The sequence below is a fragment of the Emydura macquarii genome, unplaced genomic scaffold, assembly GCF_026122565.2.
Source record: "Emydura macquarii macquarii isolate MOO-44397 ecotype Brisbane River unplaced genomic scaffold, CSIRO-AGI_Emac_v2 contig_2958, whole genome shotgun sequence".
Taxonomy (NCBI): domain Eukaryota; kingdom Metazoa; phylum Chordata; order Testudines; family Chelidae; genus Emydura; species Emydura macquarii.
This window is the reverse complement of record NW_027133095.1, coordinates 18,714-33,749: the sequence shown is the minus strand read 5'-3', so window position 1 is coordinate 33,749 and position 15,036 is coordinate 18,714. Positions and strand designations below refer to the sequence as shown.

Genomic DNA, 15,036 nt, shown 5'->3' with positions numbered 1-15,036 from the left:
TCTGAATTTCATTACTTAGATTTGCAGGTGAACAACCTGGGAGTTCCAGGGTAAACCCCTAAAGTAATTTTGCTTTGACAAGACATAATGCACAGAAATTTGCCCTGAACTCAAGGTGATGTTAATTTCAAAAAATGCTGCAGGATTGGACTCCATTTGCGGTTCTCATCATTTCATGACCAAATCAAAAGGGAAAAGATTTTTAGTTCTTTATTTTACTAAGTTTATTGCATCTTAAAATGTAGAGAAAATGGGCAGAGTTCTCTATTTATTTACACAAGCTTTAGAACAGTGTAAATGCATTTATTTCAACAGAGTGACTCCTGATTTACATCAGGCTGAATGAGAGGGGTATTAGGCCCATTGACTCTAATAGAGTTACTCTTGATTTACATGGAGGTGAGTGAGAGAGGAAATGGGCCCATTGACCCCTCTGGCACTCCTCCTGAGTCACATCAGGATGAGTGAGAGGAGAATCAGACCCATTGACCTGAATGTGGCTATTAGTGATTTACACCTGGGTGAGTGAATGTTCCATATTTACACAAATATGAGTGAAATTTGAATCAAGACCACTTGTTTTATTGAGCTGTCTTACAAGACACAGCATAGGAGAGATGTACTTAGATGACTCAGTTATCATACTTTGTTGTCTTAAATATGTTCTGTGGCCAGTGTTCTGGAACGTTATAGGAACAAAGGAATTGCCATGAAGCAGCATCCCGTCTCCAGTGGTGGCCATTATCAGCTGTTTCAAAGACAGAAGAATTGTATGATAAATCATGGACAAAATTTACTCTTGACTCAGAAAGACAGCAGCCAATCCATATCCCGATGAATGAAGTCCTTATAAATATCAAAGCCATTATTTAATTCTGAAGAAATGTTTAACTAAATAATATCCAGAGGCAATGAATTCTACAGGCCAGCTAGTCATGTAAGTGGAAAGAGAGACAGGCAGAAAGCCATAGACAGGCACAAACACAAAAAAAGAAAAATTGATAGATAGACCGATAAATACTGTGAATCCCAAGGATTTATTTGTTTATACCTTAAAAAAACTGCTCCCAATAATAAATAACTATTTGGCAAGCATTTGTTGTTGTGTTGTACATTACTGGATCCACTGTATTTCATCTCTATGTTCAAGAACAATGTTCATTTTTTCAAACATTTCTTGCCCAGAGTCCTTCTCAAAGCATCTTTCACGTCTTTGTTCCTAAGGCTGTAGATGAAAGGATTCAACATGGGAATGAAAAGGGTATAAAACACAAACAGCACTTTTTCTTGGTACAGAGAAGATAGCCAAGTGGGCTGGGCATACATGAAAGCAGTGGTCCCATAAAATAAAGTCACAGCCACCATGTGGGAGGTGCAGGTGGAGAAGGCTCTGTGTCTGCCCTCGGCAGAGTGAATCCTGAGGATGGTGGAGATGATACAGATGTAGGAGATGAGCACAATCAGGGCAGTGCCGCTATGAGGGTAAACATCACAAGATTATTGACGTACGTGTCACTGCAGGACAGACTAATCAGGGGAGGGCCGTCACAGCAGAAATGATTAATCTCATTAGACCCACAATAGCTCAGCATAAAGGTGAAGCCTGTTTGCACCATGGAATTCACACAGCCGCAGATTTACGACCCTGCCACCAGCTGAACGCAAACCCACTTGGACATGGTGATGGGATACCGGAGCGGGTCGCAGATGGCGGTGTAGCGATCATAGGCCATCGCTGCCAGGAGGAACCCCTCGGTGGTGAGGAAGAGAACAAAGAAGAAGAATTGGGTGGCGCACCCATTGTAGGAAATGGCTTTGTTCCCTGCTAGGAAACTCACCATGGCTCTTGGGGCGATGGTGAAGAAGTAGCAGAGATCTAAGAGCGAGAGGTTCATGAGGAAGAAGTACATGGGGGTGTGGAAGTGAAAGTTGGCTCTAATGAGGAGGACCAGGACGATGCTCCCCATCATAGTTACTATGTAAATCACCAGGAATATCACAAAGGGGATCATCTGATGAGCTGGACCATTTCCAAAACCCAGCAAGATGAATTCCGAGAGTGCTGTGCGGTTCCCCAATCTCACTGGCTCCATGGCTGTGAAATCCTTGGGAAAAGGAGTGAGATACAGATTAAAGAAAGGGCAAATGAAGAAGATGTAAATGAAGGGCTTAGTGAAAAGAAAAAGGATGGTGATGGAGAAAATACCCTGGTCTGAGGGCTCGGTAGTTCATTTTCCAGTTCTGCCACAGACTGTCTGTGAGGCATTGGCCCAGTCTCTTGGGCTGAGATTTCCAAAGCAGCCAAAGGGCATTGTGTGCTCAACTCACATTCAATTTCAATAGGATTTGGTCACCTCAGACGAGATTTATAAAAGTGTTTAAGGGCCTAGTAGAATTTTCAAAAGCACCTAGGTACCAAAATCTCATTGATTTCAAGGTCAGAAGGAGCCATTCTGATGAATACCTTTTATCCTAAATACTAAAATACACTAAATTGATCATAAATACCTTTAAAAACTTGGGGTCTATCCCTTGAGCTTTTGTGAACATTTTCAGTTTTGCTATTTCTGCCTCTCAGTTCCCCTTTCTGAAAATGAAGATAATGTTATTTCCCCATCTCAGAGGGTGTGGTGATGATAAATTCATTAATATTTTAAAATATTTTAGAAGTGCTCAAATGCTATCCTTACAAGGGATACAAAAAGTATTTTGTGAGTAATTTTCAAAAAGAGCCACCCAACTCCCATTGACTTAATATAATATTTGGGTACTTAATTCACTAAAGTTCTATTGAAAATCTCATCCCAGGGCACTCTGTAGCTGACTTGAAAGCTGCCATACTTCTACAAAAAAACTTCAAAAACAGACTTCAGTGAGAAACTGCTGAGCTAGAACTCATCTGCAAACTTGACACAATCAAACTGGGTCTAAAAATAGGGACTTGGAATGTTTATCTCAGTACAAGAAGTAATTGTCACTGTTCACACATTCTCACCTTCTAATCAATAGTTGTGAATAGGTCTCATCTACTCTAACTAAATGGACTTTGTTACCAGTTGCCCTCCCCATTGTTGTTCCTTACCCTTGGATGTATATGTATATATACCACCTATCTGATTTCTATTTCATGCATCTGACGAAGAGGGCTGCAGTCCACGAAAGCTTATGCCTGCAGAAATTTGTTAGTCTTTAAGATGCTACAGGACACTCGTTTTTTATACAAACACAGAATGAAATCACACTCAAAGGAAAAAGATGGACCTTTCATTTTTAGTGGATAACCTCCACCTTGTCAGTTTCCACAGGGAAGCTTTGATATTCTTGTTTCTCATGCTATAGATGATGGGATTCATCACTGGAGGCAGCACGGAATAGAAAACAGCCACCACGAGATCCAGCCGTGACGTCGTGCTGGAGTAAGGCATGCACGTTTTGGGGGCCTAACTCCCTTCGACCGCCTTGACAATCCCAGCCTACAACGATAACAAGGGCAGCCAGGCAGCAGGGGTTATAGAGAGGAGGTCAAGTCACCTGGAGCTCTTGTGATCTAAGCCATGCTACACAGATGAATTACCTCAGCTCTCCATGCCTCAGTTGGCCCAACTGTAACCTGGGGAAGAAGACCTGGCACTGGAGGAATAGTTCATAATGGATGGTGTTAATAAGGCCTTATGCAAAACTTAGTTTTATTTGAACTCTGCCTGGGGTCTCCTAGCCTCCGGTACAACCAGAGCAAGAGCCTTGGGTCTGGCAAGTGTAAATGGGAGTGGTTCCCCCCAGGCTTTGTCTGTGAGTCTGGGAGCCCTCACTCCTAGGCTGGGATGGCCGCATGGCCAGAGTGAGACTGCTGTTAGCCCTGCCCTGGGGGGCAGAGAGTGGGGGCAATCGGAAGCTCCTGACGTGATGAGGGAGCTCACGTCCCATTGACTCTCACCTCTCAGCTGCTGGTTCAAGTTCAGACTTTACATTTCGAGTTTTAAATCTTATTTTTCATATTTTTCAACTTTTATTTACTTTATTTCTTTTATATTTGGAAGTTTTTAAAGTTTTGAGTTTTAAAGTGTATTTTATATGCTTTGAAACTTTTTACAAGTACATTATTTTAATGTAATTGATATTTCTTTAATATTCTGGCCCAATCCCTCCCGCCAGGCCTGTGGCCACTCCCCTCACAACCAGAGAGCCCCTCCAGTCATACCTCTGGCCCCCCACACTCTAGACCGACCCCTCCAGCCAGCCCCATCCTCACCCCCTAGTCAAGCCAGACCAGCCGCCTACCCAGGCTCCTCACCCCCCACAATCTGGCCAGCCCCGTCAGGCAGACCCTTTGCCCCCCCACTTTGTCAGCCCCTGTAGCTAGTACCCTCGCCCCCTTCTCTCACCAGACCTGTGGCCTGACCCCTTGGCTCCCACTCTGGCCAGCCCACATACCTAGACCCCTCAACCCCCTGCACACTCCAGCCAGACCTGTTTGCCCCCTACTCTGTTCTGCCTCCTGAGTCACTTCAGCCCCTCCATTCTGGGCAGAACCCCCCGGCTGGATCCCCTCCCTTCCACTTTGGCCAGCCTTCCCAGCCAGCCCCTAGCCCCCCTACACTCTGGCCACTGTGTGTCTGCCAAGCGCTGGGCACGGGGGAGGGGGTCTGTTACTGTGTGTCTAAGTGGTGTCTGCCACAAAGGGGTGCCAGTCCCTGAGCATCTATGCGGTGCTCGGCACAAGGGAACATCCAGCCCAGACGAGGCAAATCTGGTTAAATTAGGTTAATTAACCTGCACCTGGGAGAAGCAGGGCTGGAAAGGTTGATGGAGCCCAGCTGGGAAGGAACAGGTGGGGCTGGTATAAAGCCAGGAAGTTGGCAGCTGCTGCTCCCTGGGAGAAGGGGCAGGGGGTGTTTGGGGCTATGGAGTGAAGCAGTGAGTCCCTGGAAGGAGGCAGTTTGGGCTGGTAAGCCCAGAGAGGAGGTGAGCTGGCAGAGCTCCAGGGAAATAGTGAGAGGGGCTGGCAGCAAGCAGCCCATCGTTGCTAGACAGAGGGTCCCCCTGGACTGGACCATGCAGTAGCCGATGGGCCTGGGTTCCCACCCCACCCACTGGGGCAGCGGCACAGACCCGGCCATGGAGCAGAAGGCTGCCTCGGACAATTGTCTGCTGGGACTTTCCTACCCTGGAAGGGGAGGATTTTAATGACCTGGCCAGAGGGACAAGCCATGAAGATAGAGCACTCTGAGTTTCAGAGACACGGCGGGGCGCATGGATGAGCAGCGGCAGGAGGTGCTGGGCCTGGAAGGTGAGACTCCCCAGGCACCCTAGCGGTGAGTAGACCCGTGATGGTCCCGAGCTCTGTTACTGTTTGTCTGTGCAGCGCTGGCACGCCGGTGTCCTGCTCTCTGTGGCTCTGTGTGTCTGGGTGGCACCCGGCCAGGTGGGGTCCTGATCTCGCTGGTACTGTTTGTCGGTGCAGCCCCTGGCAGAACAGGGCTCCGGTCTCAGTTGGGCCTCCAGGTGTTACCATGATAGACGCAATAAGTATAAATGAGATCTGCCAGGCTGGCTTAGACCTGGGGCACTTGACTTGAGGCTGTCCTAGGAAACCTTTCACCTCTAGGTCTGCAGGCTGAACGCTGCCCAGATTGCGAGCAGCCAAGAGCCATGGCATTCAGAGAAAAGGGCTGCAGCCCTTGGGGGTCATTTTCACCAGCGAAGGATCTGGGCCAGGGTTCTTCAGAAAGATGCAGAGACCTTTCCTCCTGCAAAGGCTGCTCGTGTGGGCGCAGTGCTGGGCTGCGTTCCAAGAGCTCTCTGTGAAGGAGAGGTGCCCGGGTGTGTGCACATGGCGTGTTAACAGACAAGCTGCCAGTATGCAGCACTCAGCGATGTGTAGCAGAGTTCCTGCATTTGTAGGAGCAACACAACTTGCTGTTGTGGGCAGATTGCAACTCGGGAGACTTGGGTTCAAGATTTGCCACAGACTGCCTGGGTGACTTTGGGTGAGTTACCTATGCTGGGCATGTCAAAGGAGCATCTGTCAACCTCTCTGCTGCTCAGCCTGTGAAATGGGGATGAAAACCCTTCCGTCCCTCACAGGAGTGAGGTTAGATTCACTGGTGTAAATGAGGGGCCATGGAGGAACCCAGAGCAATGCATGCACTCAAGTAGAAATGGTGTCTTTCCAAGGCTCCTCACACTTCCCCTAACCCTCCACTTAGCTCAGCCAGATGCCAGGAAAAAGAACCTTTGAAATTAAGCTGGTCAGGAATTTTCTGGTGTTTTGTGTGTGTGGATCTCTTTATTCGTTTTTTTGTTTTTTTGGGGTTTTTTTTGGGGGGGACATGTTTTTGGTAGGCTAATGCCATTTTTTCTAAAACAGAACTGCTCATTAAACAGTGTTGCTTCAATGAAACACCTGACCCAGAAAAACAGATATTTGGTTACAAATTTTCTAGATTGTCGAAGCATCCCATTTCAATCTTGTCACAACAGAAAGTTGTAAGGTTTTTGGGTGAAAACAGCTCTTGGTTTAGACATTTTAAAAAGGGGAGAAGCTCAATATTGACTGAAAAAACTTTGAAGTGATCAGAATAAAACATTTATTTTCCCCCAAGTGAATTTTTGGCAGTTCACACTGTTGAAATTTTGATTTTTTTCGTTCTGACAAATTTCAAAATGTTAAAAATTCTCATGAGATGGGAAAACCTTTTTCCACCCAGTCTTGCTTTGAAAGGAGACCTGCTCACATGTAGTCTGATAGACATGCACCTTGGCATCTACACATTACAGCCAGAAGCCAAAGTGAATTTCCTCAGTGTAAAAAGACCTAGGGTCATTAACTGCAATGGTGCTTTGGTGAGTTTTGCCAGCTGGGGATATGACCTGCCCTATGTTAGAGCTGTCTATGTACCTACAATGTAAAGAAGTGTCTGTGTTAGAATTTAGCCAGGAAATGAAGGTTCAAACCTCTGTTTTGATCAAACTGTGCCGTGACCTCGCCAATGGCCATGACTAATGACCCAAGCACTGCATTGACGCCCTGCACACTGACTCAGAGAGTACATCTACACAGGGATAAAAGACTTGCCACACAGCCACGGCTGGCACAGGTCAGCTGCAGGTTTTTGATCCGTGTGTAGACATACCCAGAGAGAAAAGGGCTATCTACCGAAACCCCCACCCTCTTCCCTCCAGCACAGTGCTCCCTAGGACTTTCCTGGGACATTGGGATTAGCACTGACTCCAAGCACATCCGAGTGGGTCGCCCGCTCCACGCTTTGCAAAGCAGCATCTTCTAGCAGAGCTCTGGGCTCAGACTGACTGGCGGGGGCTGCATATGGGGAAAGGCCAGGCCTGAGATACCAGCCAGAGCAGTGTTCTGTCAGAATTGGTGCATTCAATGAAGCAAGGCACTTTCATGTACTGGTCTTTGCCAGCACCAGGTGCAATCTGCAGGAGTGCTCCATGCAAGCAAGGCCCCCCGGGCTCTCCTCACTAAAGAAATACGTGGGTCGTCTTCACTTTGCCCAAACCAGGCTTCTAATAATGTTCCCTGGAGGCATCATCATTATGTGCTTAAAAACCCAGCAAAAGTCAACAGCTTAATATTGGCACAGCTGTGAGTGAACTTGAGGGAGAGAAATACACAAGGGTCGGCCAGGGGGAGTGAAGAGGAGAAATGGCAGAAACAAGGTGGAAGGTTATAAGATGCTGCAGAGAGAAAAGCTACATCAGAGCTGAAACAAATGAGTCATAGAAACAGACCCTCACCCCTCAGCCCCCTGAGATAGACACTGAGGAAGAAGGAGATGAAAGACACCCTGATGAGACGGCGGGGCAGGAAACTGCCCAGGCCTGAGCTATGATTTATCCTGCCTTCAGCAGGAGTTGCCTGAGAACTGGATGACTTGGAGATGGTTCTCAGGACTCCTAGTTCTATCTGTGGCTCTGGGAGGAGCGTAGGGGTCTAACGCTTGAACTCCTGGGTTCTAGCCCTCCTTCTGCAGGTGTTTGTTCCAATACTCTTATGGCTAGAGAAGCACAGCTTGGCATGCGTGACTCTTGGATTGCATTTCTCTTTCATGTGGTAAGAGCAAGGTGGGGTGTGGGGTCAGTACTCCTGGGTTCTTTTTCCATCTCTGGCACAGACTCACGGTATGACCTTGGGCAAGTCACTTGGCATTCATTTCTCCATGAGGGTTATTTTCTGACTGCACAAAACCCAGGGCGGCAAGGCTAAATCCATTCAGACCTGATTGGAGATGAGGCTGCAGTCAAAGGGGCCATAGAAAAGCCATTCTGACCGCTGGGGGGGAGGGGCATGGATTAGCATCATGGGGCAGGAGCTGTGTCTTTGTTCTGTATTTGTACAGCCCCTGGAGCAATGGGGTCCTGGGCCGTGACTGTGGCTCTTATGTTCTAATGCAAAAAGGAAAAGGAAAAACAGAATTTCAGGATCCTATAAGAAGGGATCCCAGGGAAGAATCCAGCATGTTTGATGTTCTTTAGGGACATAGCAACAGCCAAAGTGCATCAGCCCATTGGTTCGTCCATGCCCTTATCCCGCTGCTTGGAACTGTCCACGCTCTTCAGCTCATACAAAGAAAATGACATAAGTCACCCCGTGTCTTATTTTTGTAAACCCCCTCCCCGTCCCCTGCTATGCCACACGAACTCGTCTTCTCTCCCATCAGCACGTCCCATCTTTGGAGCACACTCTGTCCCTCTGTCTAGTGCCACACTCAGCACAATGGGGCCATAAACCTTGACAGGGATCCTGGACAGGCCCTTCAGTGCTACAAAAGACCATGCTCAATATTTCACACAGGAGGCTGGATCTGTGGTGAGGGCGCTGGAGTGGGACTCCAGACAGCCCGTCTCAGTTCCCAGCTCTGCCGTAGACTCCCTGTGTTATTTGATGTGTGTGTGTCTTAGTTTCCCATCTGTAAAACGGGGATAATGATTTAGAGCATCAGCTCCTTAGGGCAAGGACTGACCCTGCACAGTACTTGCCACAATGGAGCCAGAGCTCTAGGCATTGTTAGAGATCCACACGGCGTTAAATAGGACAGATCCCTGACTGCTGTGAATCTGCTCTACCTGCCCTGGAATCCATGGACCAGATTCCCCAACTGGAGTGAACCAGCCGTAGCTCCGCTTGAGTCAGTGGTTCACATCACCGAGTGATGTCGAAGTGGCCATCGCTATATGCAGTGAGATTTCTATACATTTCTGGCCCAGTAGAATTACTTTCCTTGGTGCTCAACTGATTGTGTATTGTTGTAAGCAGGTTTTCAGTTGCAGAAGCTCCCTTTCCCAACTAGAGGGTGATGTTTACCCGTGTGCAGGTCCCTTGAAAACCCAATTTTCCATCAAAGAAAAGCTTCAAAGGAAAATGTACAACTAGTCCTTGATGACGATAATGATGATGAGGAGGGGATTTTATACAACTCACAATGTTCATGAGTCATATAAATGTCTGATCCTTTTCTGAAATCTACTAAGCTGTTGATCTCAATAATGTCTTGTGGTGATCAGTTTTTCGGGCTGTGTGTGCAAATATAATAAATATTTTAAGACTTAAGTGGTATATAACCGTTAAACTCACTCTCTGCAAAAACGAATGAACATAATATCACACCTCCACTCTAGGCTGGGAATTTCAAAGAGGCCTAAAGGGAGCTAGGTGTCTAATTCCCATGGACTTTGAACTTCCTTGGGCCCTTTGGAAACCCCAGCCTCGAAGACCAACTTTTTTTTTTCCTTTCATGTTTTTCTTGTTTTCTATAATTTCACTTTTTATTTGCCAGTCTCATAAATGGGCCCAGTTCTCTCCATATGCTTGTTTCCAGCTTTATTTTTAATTTGCACACCAAGAAGCAGCAACTTAGAGACAAGTTCCAATAAAAGAGCTGAGGATGAAAAACAAAAAAAACCCACCTCATTTTAGTCCTAGGTTTAGGTTTTATACACATTGAATGTTGCTCAAAATTCAAACGCAACGGATGCAGAAGACACAATATATATGTACAACAACTCCAAAATACAGTGCCTGTGAGGAGTGTAAAGTTCTCACATCCATTAAATCTCCTATTAGCATGTTTTCTTCCTTTTTTATTTCTCTTTCTATCTCTCTGTCTGAGTAGAGGGTAACATTTACAAAACCACCCAAGTGACTTAGCAGAGTAAGCCCACTTTCAAAAGCCATTAAGAAGCCCAGTTCTCCCTGGGAGCTAGGTGTTTTTGAAAGATCCCCCTGGGTGCCTAAATATCTTCTAAAATGTGGCCTAAGCTCTAGATTTACAAAGAGGACGAGATGACTAGTGGGATGCACTAAGACTTCTAAGTAAGTCAGGTGCTGCTGACATTGGGTCTGTGCCAGCTGATGAAGGGAATTATTTTCTTCCTTTTTTTGAGTTTGCAGAAGATGCTGTCCTGGCTTCTGTAGATTTGTGCAATGAGGCTGAGATTTTCAAAGTCAGCTAGAAGATTTGGATCTCCAATTCCTATTAATGTTAATGCAGACTGAGTGTGCCTATCCCTTAGGCAGCTTTGAAAATATCAGCCTGAAAGCATGTCCAAGACAGCTAGATGCTTTTAGGAGCACTTCTATGATTTGTAGAGCTCCAGATATACAGGTAGTGCTCTACGCGGAAGGAGAGAGACAGACTCTCACATAAGCCACATAAGAGCCATGCGGATGAATTCGTAGACTTATTTCAATGCTCACCCACATGCTACTTCTGCAGATGCAGCACATCAACGTGCAGTCGTATGACTACTTATCAGTTTCCACAGAGCCCCTTTCACCTCCTTGTTCCTCAGTGTATAGATGACCGGGTTCAGCATGGGCGTAGCTACATAGCCAAAGAGCTGCACAGAGGTCACCAGCACTTTGCTCAGGTGTGGCTGTGTGTAAACTAGGGCGCAGGGCCCAAAGAACAGTGTCACCACCGTCAGATGTGAGGCGCAAGTGGCAGCTGCTTTGCGTCGCCCTTCGGCTGAGTTCATCTTCAGGATTGAGTAGACAATGCAGACATAGGATACAAGGATGAGGAAGAAGCAGGTCATGGCCACTACCCCAGTGTTGGTAAAGGTCACGGTCTCGATGACGTGCATGTCCACGCAGGCCAGCTTGGCCACGGGGAAGATGTCACAGAAGAAATAGTCTACCGCATTGGGCCCGCAGTAGGGCAGCGTGAAGGTCAGGCTGGTGAGAATGGTGGCGTGGAAGGAGCTGGTGACCCAGGTGCCAGCAGCCAGGATGGCGCACACCTTCCAGTTCATGATGATCAGGTAGCGCAGCGGGTGGCAGATGGCCACGTACCTGTCAAAGGCCATGACAGTGCAGAGCAGGCCCTCGGTGCAGCCTAGGAACTGGAAGAAGAAGACCTGAGACATGCAGCCGCCCAGCAAGATTGTTCTACTCTTGGTCCAGAGACTGACCAGCAATTTAGGGGTGCTGATGGAGGCGAATCCAAGATCCAGCATGGAGAGATTGCAGAGGAAGAAGTACATGGGGGTGTGCAGGTGGGAGTCAGCGAGGATGGCTGATAAAATGAGCACATTGCCCAGGAGGGTGCAGAGGTAGAAAGCTAAGAAGCCGATGAAAAGGAGGGTCTCCTGGCCTTTGGTGTTGGGAATCCCTAACAGAATGAATTCCGACACCACAGTGCGATTCTCCATTTCCATGTGAGACGGGGTCATTCCTGGAAGCACAGAGATAATGCAGCCAGATTAGCAATCTCAATAAATTGTGGTTTGTTTATACCTTAGCACACTACAACTTAATCTACAAGGGTAAACCTTCAAACCTTCATAAGTTTGATGAAAGTGAGTGGAGAATCAGGACTCTAATATTTCATCAATTCTATTTCATGCTAGTCAATTTAATTTTCCTTTCTTCTTTTCCATTCAACCATCTTCTATCTATTCAGTTCTTATAGATCATACTAGGAAGAAGTACATGGGGGTGTGCAGGTGGGAGTCACCGTGGATGGCTGATAAGATGAGCAGGTTGGAGTCAAGTCCTCACTGTGCAGTGCAGAACGCAGAAGGAGGAAATATCTGCCTTGAAGTTCTTACCATCCAAAGACGAACAGACAAAGGGGATGTCCTACTCTCTTTTCCAGTTTCTTCTCTTCTCTCCTCTCCTTTTTTAATTTCTTCAACTGTATTCTATACAGACGCTTACTACAGTGATATATAGAGCCTTCCACTTGTGGATTAGGTGATGTGAATAACATTAATCATATGTGGTTTGTTCCTTCTCTCATCCTCTCTGCAGAAGGATTATTGTGTGTGCAGTGGAGTACTTTGTTTTGGCAGGGATTCATTTTATCAGAGTAGGTGCTGCTCTGTGTTTGTGTTAAAGGAGAGGGTGAGGATGCAACATACGAACAAATGAATCTGGTGAAGAATTGTCCCAGCTTTGTTAATGACATGAATTTTTATGGGGGTTAGAGAAAAAGGGAAAAGGAAGGAAGAGGAAAAGCAACAGCTTGTCATCTGCTCAGCTATGATCAGAAGGCTGCGTTCTGTGAATATCATGACGGGATTTTTAAAGTCAGGTTAGAAGGACAATAATGAAGTGTCTATTTGCATTTTCTCAGGGAGCTTTCCTCATGCATGAGAGGTGCTGTTGGAAGGGAGAAGGGGCTGTGTTGGGTTTATCACATGCTGGCTACACTACAGAGCTTACAGCAGTGTCGCTGTAGCACTGCTAGTACAGACAGGCTAAGCCGATGGGACAGAGCTCTACCATCATGTTAAATACTCCAGCCCCCGTGAGCAGCAGTGGCTATGTCAGTGGGAGAAGCTCTCCCGTCGACACAGAGTTCTCCACACCAGCGCTTAGGTCAGTGTAACTTACGCTGACCTATTCAGCCCCCTGAACAACGTAACTTATACCGTCCTTAGCTGTGGTGTGTACATAGCTTCACAGAGATTAACGGAGAGAGGGAGATAAATGATACACAGCCAAAAGAGAGAAACAGGCAGACAGGTACTGCAGAGAGACGCACGGACAGATGGATGGACGGACTTTTCTGTAAAGAAAATATTTGGGTAACATCGTCCTTGAGTGAGGTGAAGACTGACAGATTTCAAGACAGGAAGAGACTGAGGGACAGAGAGAAAATCTTTACCAGACCAGATGTCTTACACTGGCTGCATTGGGAGAGGACGATCCAGCTGAATGGAATTCTCCTCTTCCCCCTGACAGTGACCCCTGTGTAAAAGCGTCCAGATTTTTATCCAAAACAGCACATCACACAGGAGAGGTGCCCGGTCTGTGCTTTTGTTATCCAGCCTGCAGACCTCATCGTCTCCGAAGGTAGCCAGGGATGTCCACAGCCTATCGCCACAGGCTGCTGCAGAGCCCCTGAGTTTTTTCACAGCTTCCCACAGTCTTTAGGCTGTCCATGGTCTTTAAATCACCCAAGATCCCTTTGGGACCCGGTCTCTCAATCCCCTCCAGGCTCCTGGTCTGAGTCCTCAGCAGAGTCACCAATTAACTGAGATTTTGCATCATTTTAGAGGACACTCAGAGACCCCCAGGACCAGCTGCTCAGCTGGCATAAATAAAGGTAGCAGCATTAACCTGAAAGGGCTGGATCCTCAGCTCCACCAGGCTGCAGTTTCTCATCTCACTCGGCATGATCTAAATCCTGAGTAACTCCATTGGGTTCAATGGGGCTGATTCCCCTCTGTCACTCACCCTGGTGGTTTAAATCAGGACTAACTCCATTGGACTCAAAGGAGCTATGTAGATTTACACCAGCTGAGGATCTAACCCATAAATGATGAGGGGACATGGGACTTTACTTATCATCTAGTCTCTCCCACCGTGTAACACAAGCCAACAAATTCCACCCGGGAGTGTGAAATAGAAGTGAACTGGGCCTGGTGTTCAGCTAGTGGTCTCTGTTGCCAACAGAGCTTTCTCCTTGGTTTGTACAAGCCGCTGCTCCTGTGCCCCCTTCTGTCTCTTTATGCACCTGGATGTAGTCTTGCAGTTGTGTGATTATCTGTGATGGTGAAAGTCAGCGCTGTGCAGATGGACAGCATATGTTGCGTGCACCACTTGGGATCACCTTTTGCTATCCCGTACAGACTGGCAGTATTGTGGTCCCTAGCAACTCCAGGAAGATCACGGCCCCAATCTTCTGGGTGCTCTTCAGACACAGCGTGAGACAGTTCCTGCCTTTCAGAGTTCACAAACATAGGAAGGGTTACCAGCCCATTTTACAAGGGGGAACTGAGGCAGAGAGAATTTGAGGGTGAGATTTTTCAAAGGAGCCAGGCTCCCAAAACTCTTTCTAGTGCAGTGGGCTTTGGGCTCCTAACTCCTATTGGCTTCCTTGAAAATCTCAAACTGATTAAACTGTCTGAGGTCACAAAAGGAGTGTGTGGAAGGGCCGGGAATGTGACCCAGAGGTCCAGGATTCCAGTCTGAGCATTACCCCCAACACCATCCCTTCTCTTTCCTTTGGGATGAACATCACTCTGCGTCCTTCTGCGTCTCAGGCATGTTCTCTTACCCAGCCCTTTGCACAACCAGTGTTCGTGGGGCGAAAGGATCTTTAGAGAATTAAGGTAGATTTAACTTAAAAAAGCTGCTCCTTCACTGGCCTGGTAAGGCTCGTCTTGCACCTCTACTGTGCCTCGGTGCTAAAGTCTTAGCACCGGTTAGCTACATCGCTGGTATAGCCTGTAACCTAAACCAGGCCATAGACCCCACACACACAGGGTGTGACAGAGCCAGGGAAGCAGGGCTATGCTAGGGGTTTGTCAGCACTGAGCTCATGGATCCGTTAGCTGCTGCCATAGCAGAGCAGTGTCAGTAAGGCCCTTTGCAATTCTTTTCATCGCTGTCATTTCTTGCTCTTCCTGTGGTGGTCATCTTATTTGGGAGCCGGACTGAAGTGGCAAAAGTTATAATTAGTCTCTGTAGACAGATTATCCCAGCTCAGTCATAACATACCATGATGTGGAATGGCCTTTGGGGTTAATTAAAATGCAGGTGTTCTAATGAATACCCAGGGGGGC

At 47.1% G+C, this 15,036-nt stretch overlaps 1 protein-coding gene and 1 pseudogene across 1 annotated transcript; both read right to left on the bottom strand.

The window, feature by feature from the left end:
* Nucleotides 1–1,158: 1,158 nt before the first annotated feature.
* On the bottom strand, nt 1,159–2,093 carry LOC137167678 (olfactory receptor 9S13-like; annotated as a pseudogene).
* An 8,653-nt stretch (nt 2,094–10,746) lies between these two features.
* LOC137167679 (putative olfactory receptor 10D4) lies at nt 10,747–11,673 on the bottom strand. Its single transcript, XM_067569926.1, has one exon. It carries the CDS (start codon nt 11,671–11,673, stop codon nt 10,747–10,749), a length of 927 nt encoding a protein of 308 aa, XP_067426027.1.
* Nucleotides 11,674–15,036: the final 3,363 nt, after the last annotated feature.

Excerpts from the sequence above, each read along its gene's own strand:
- LOC137167679 (XM_067569926.1), bottom strand. The coding sequence starts at position 11,673 with ATGGAGAATCGCACTGTGGTGTCGGAATTCATTCTGTTAGGGATTCCC.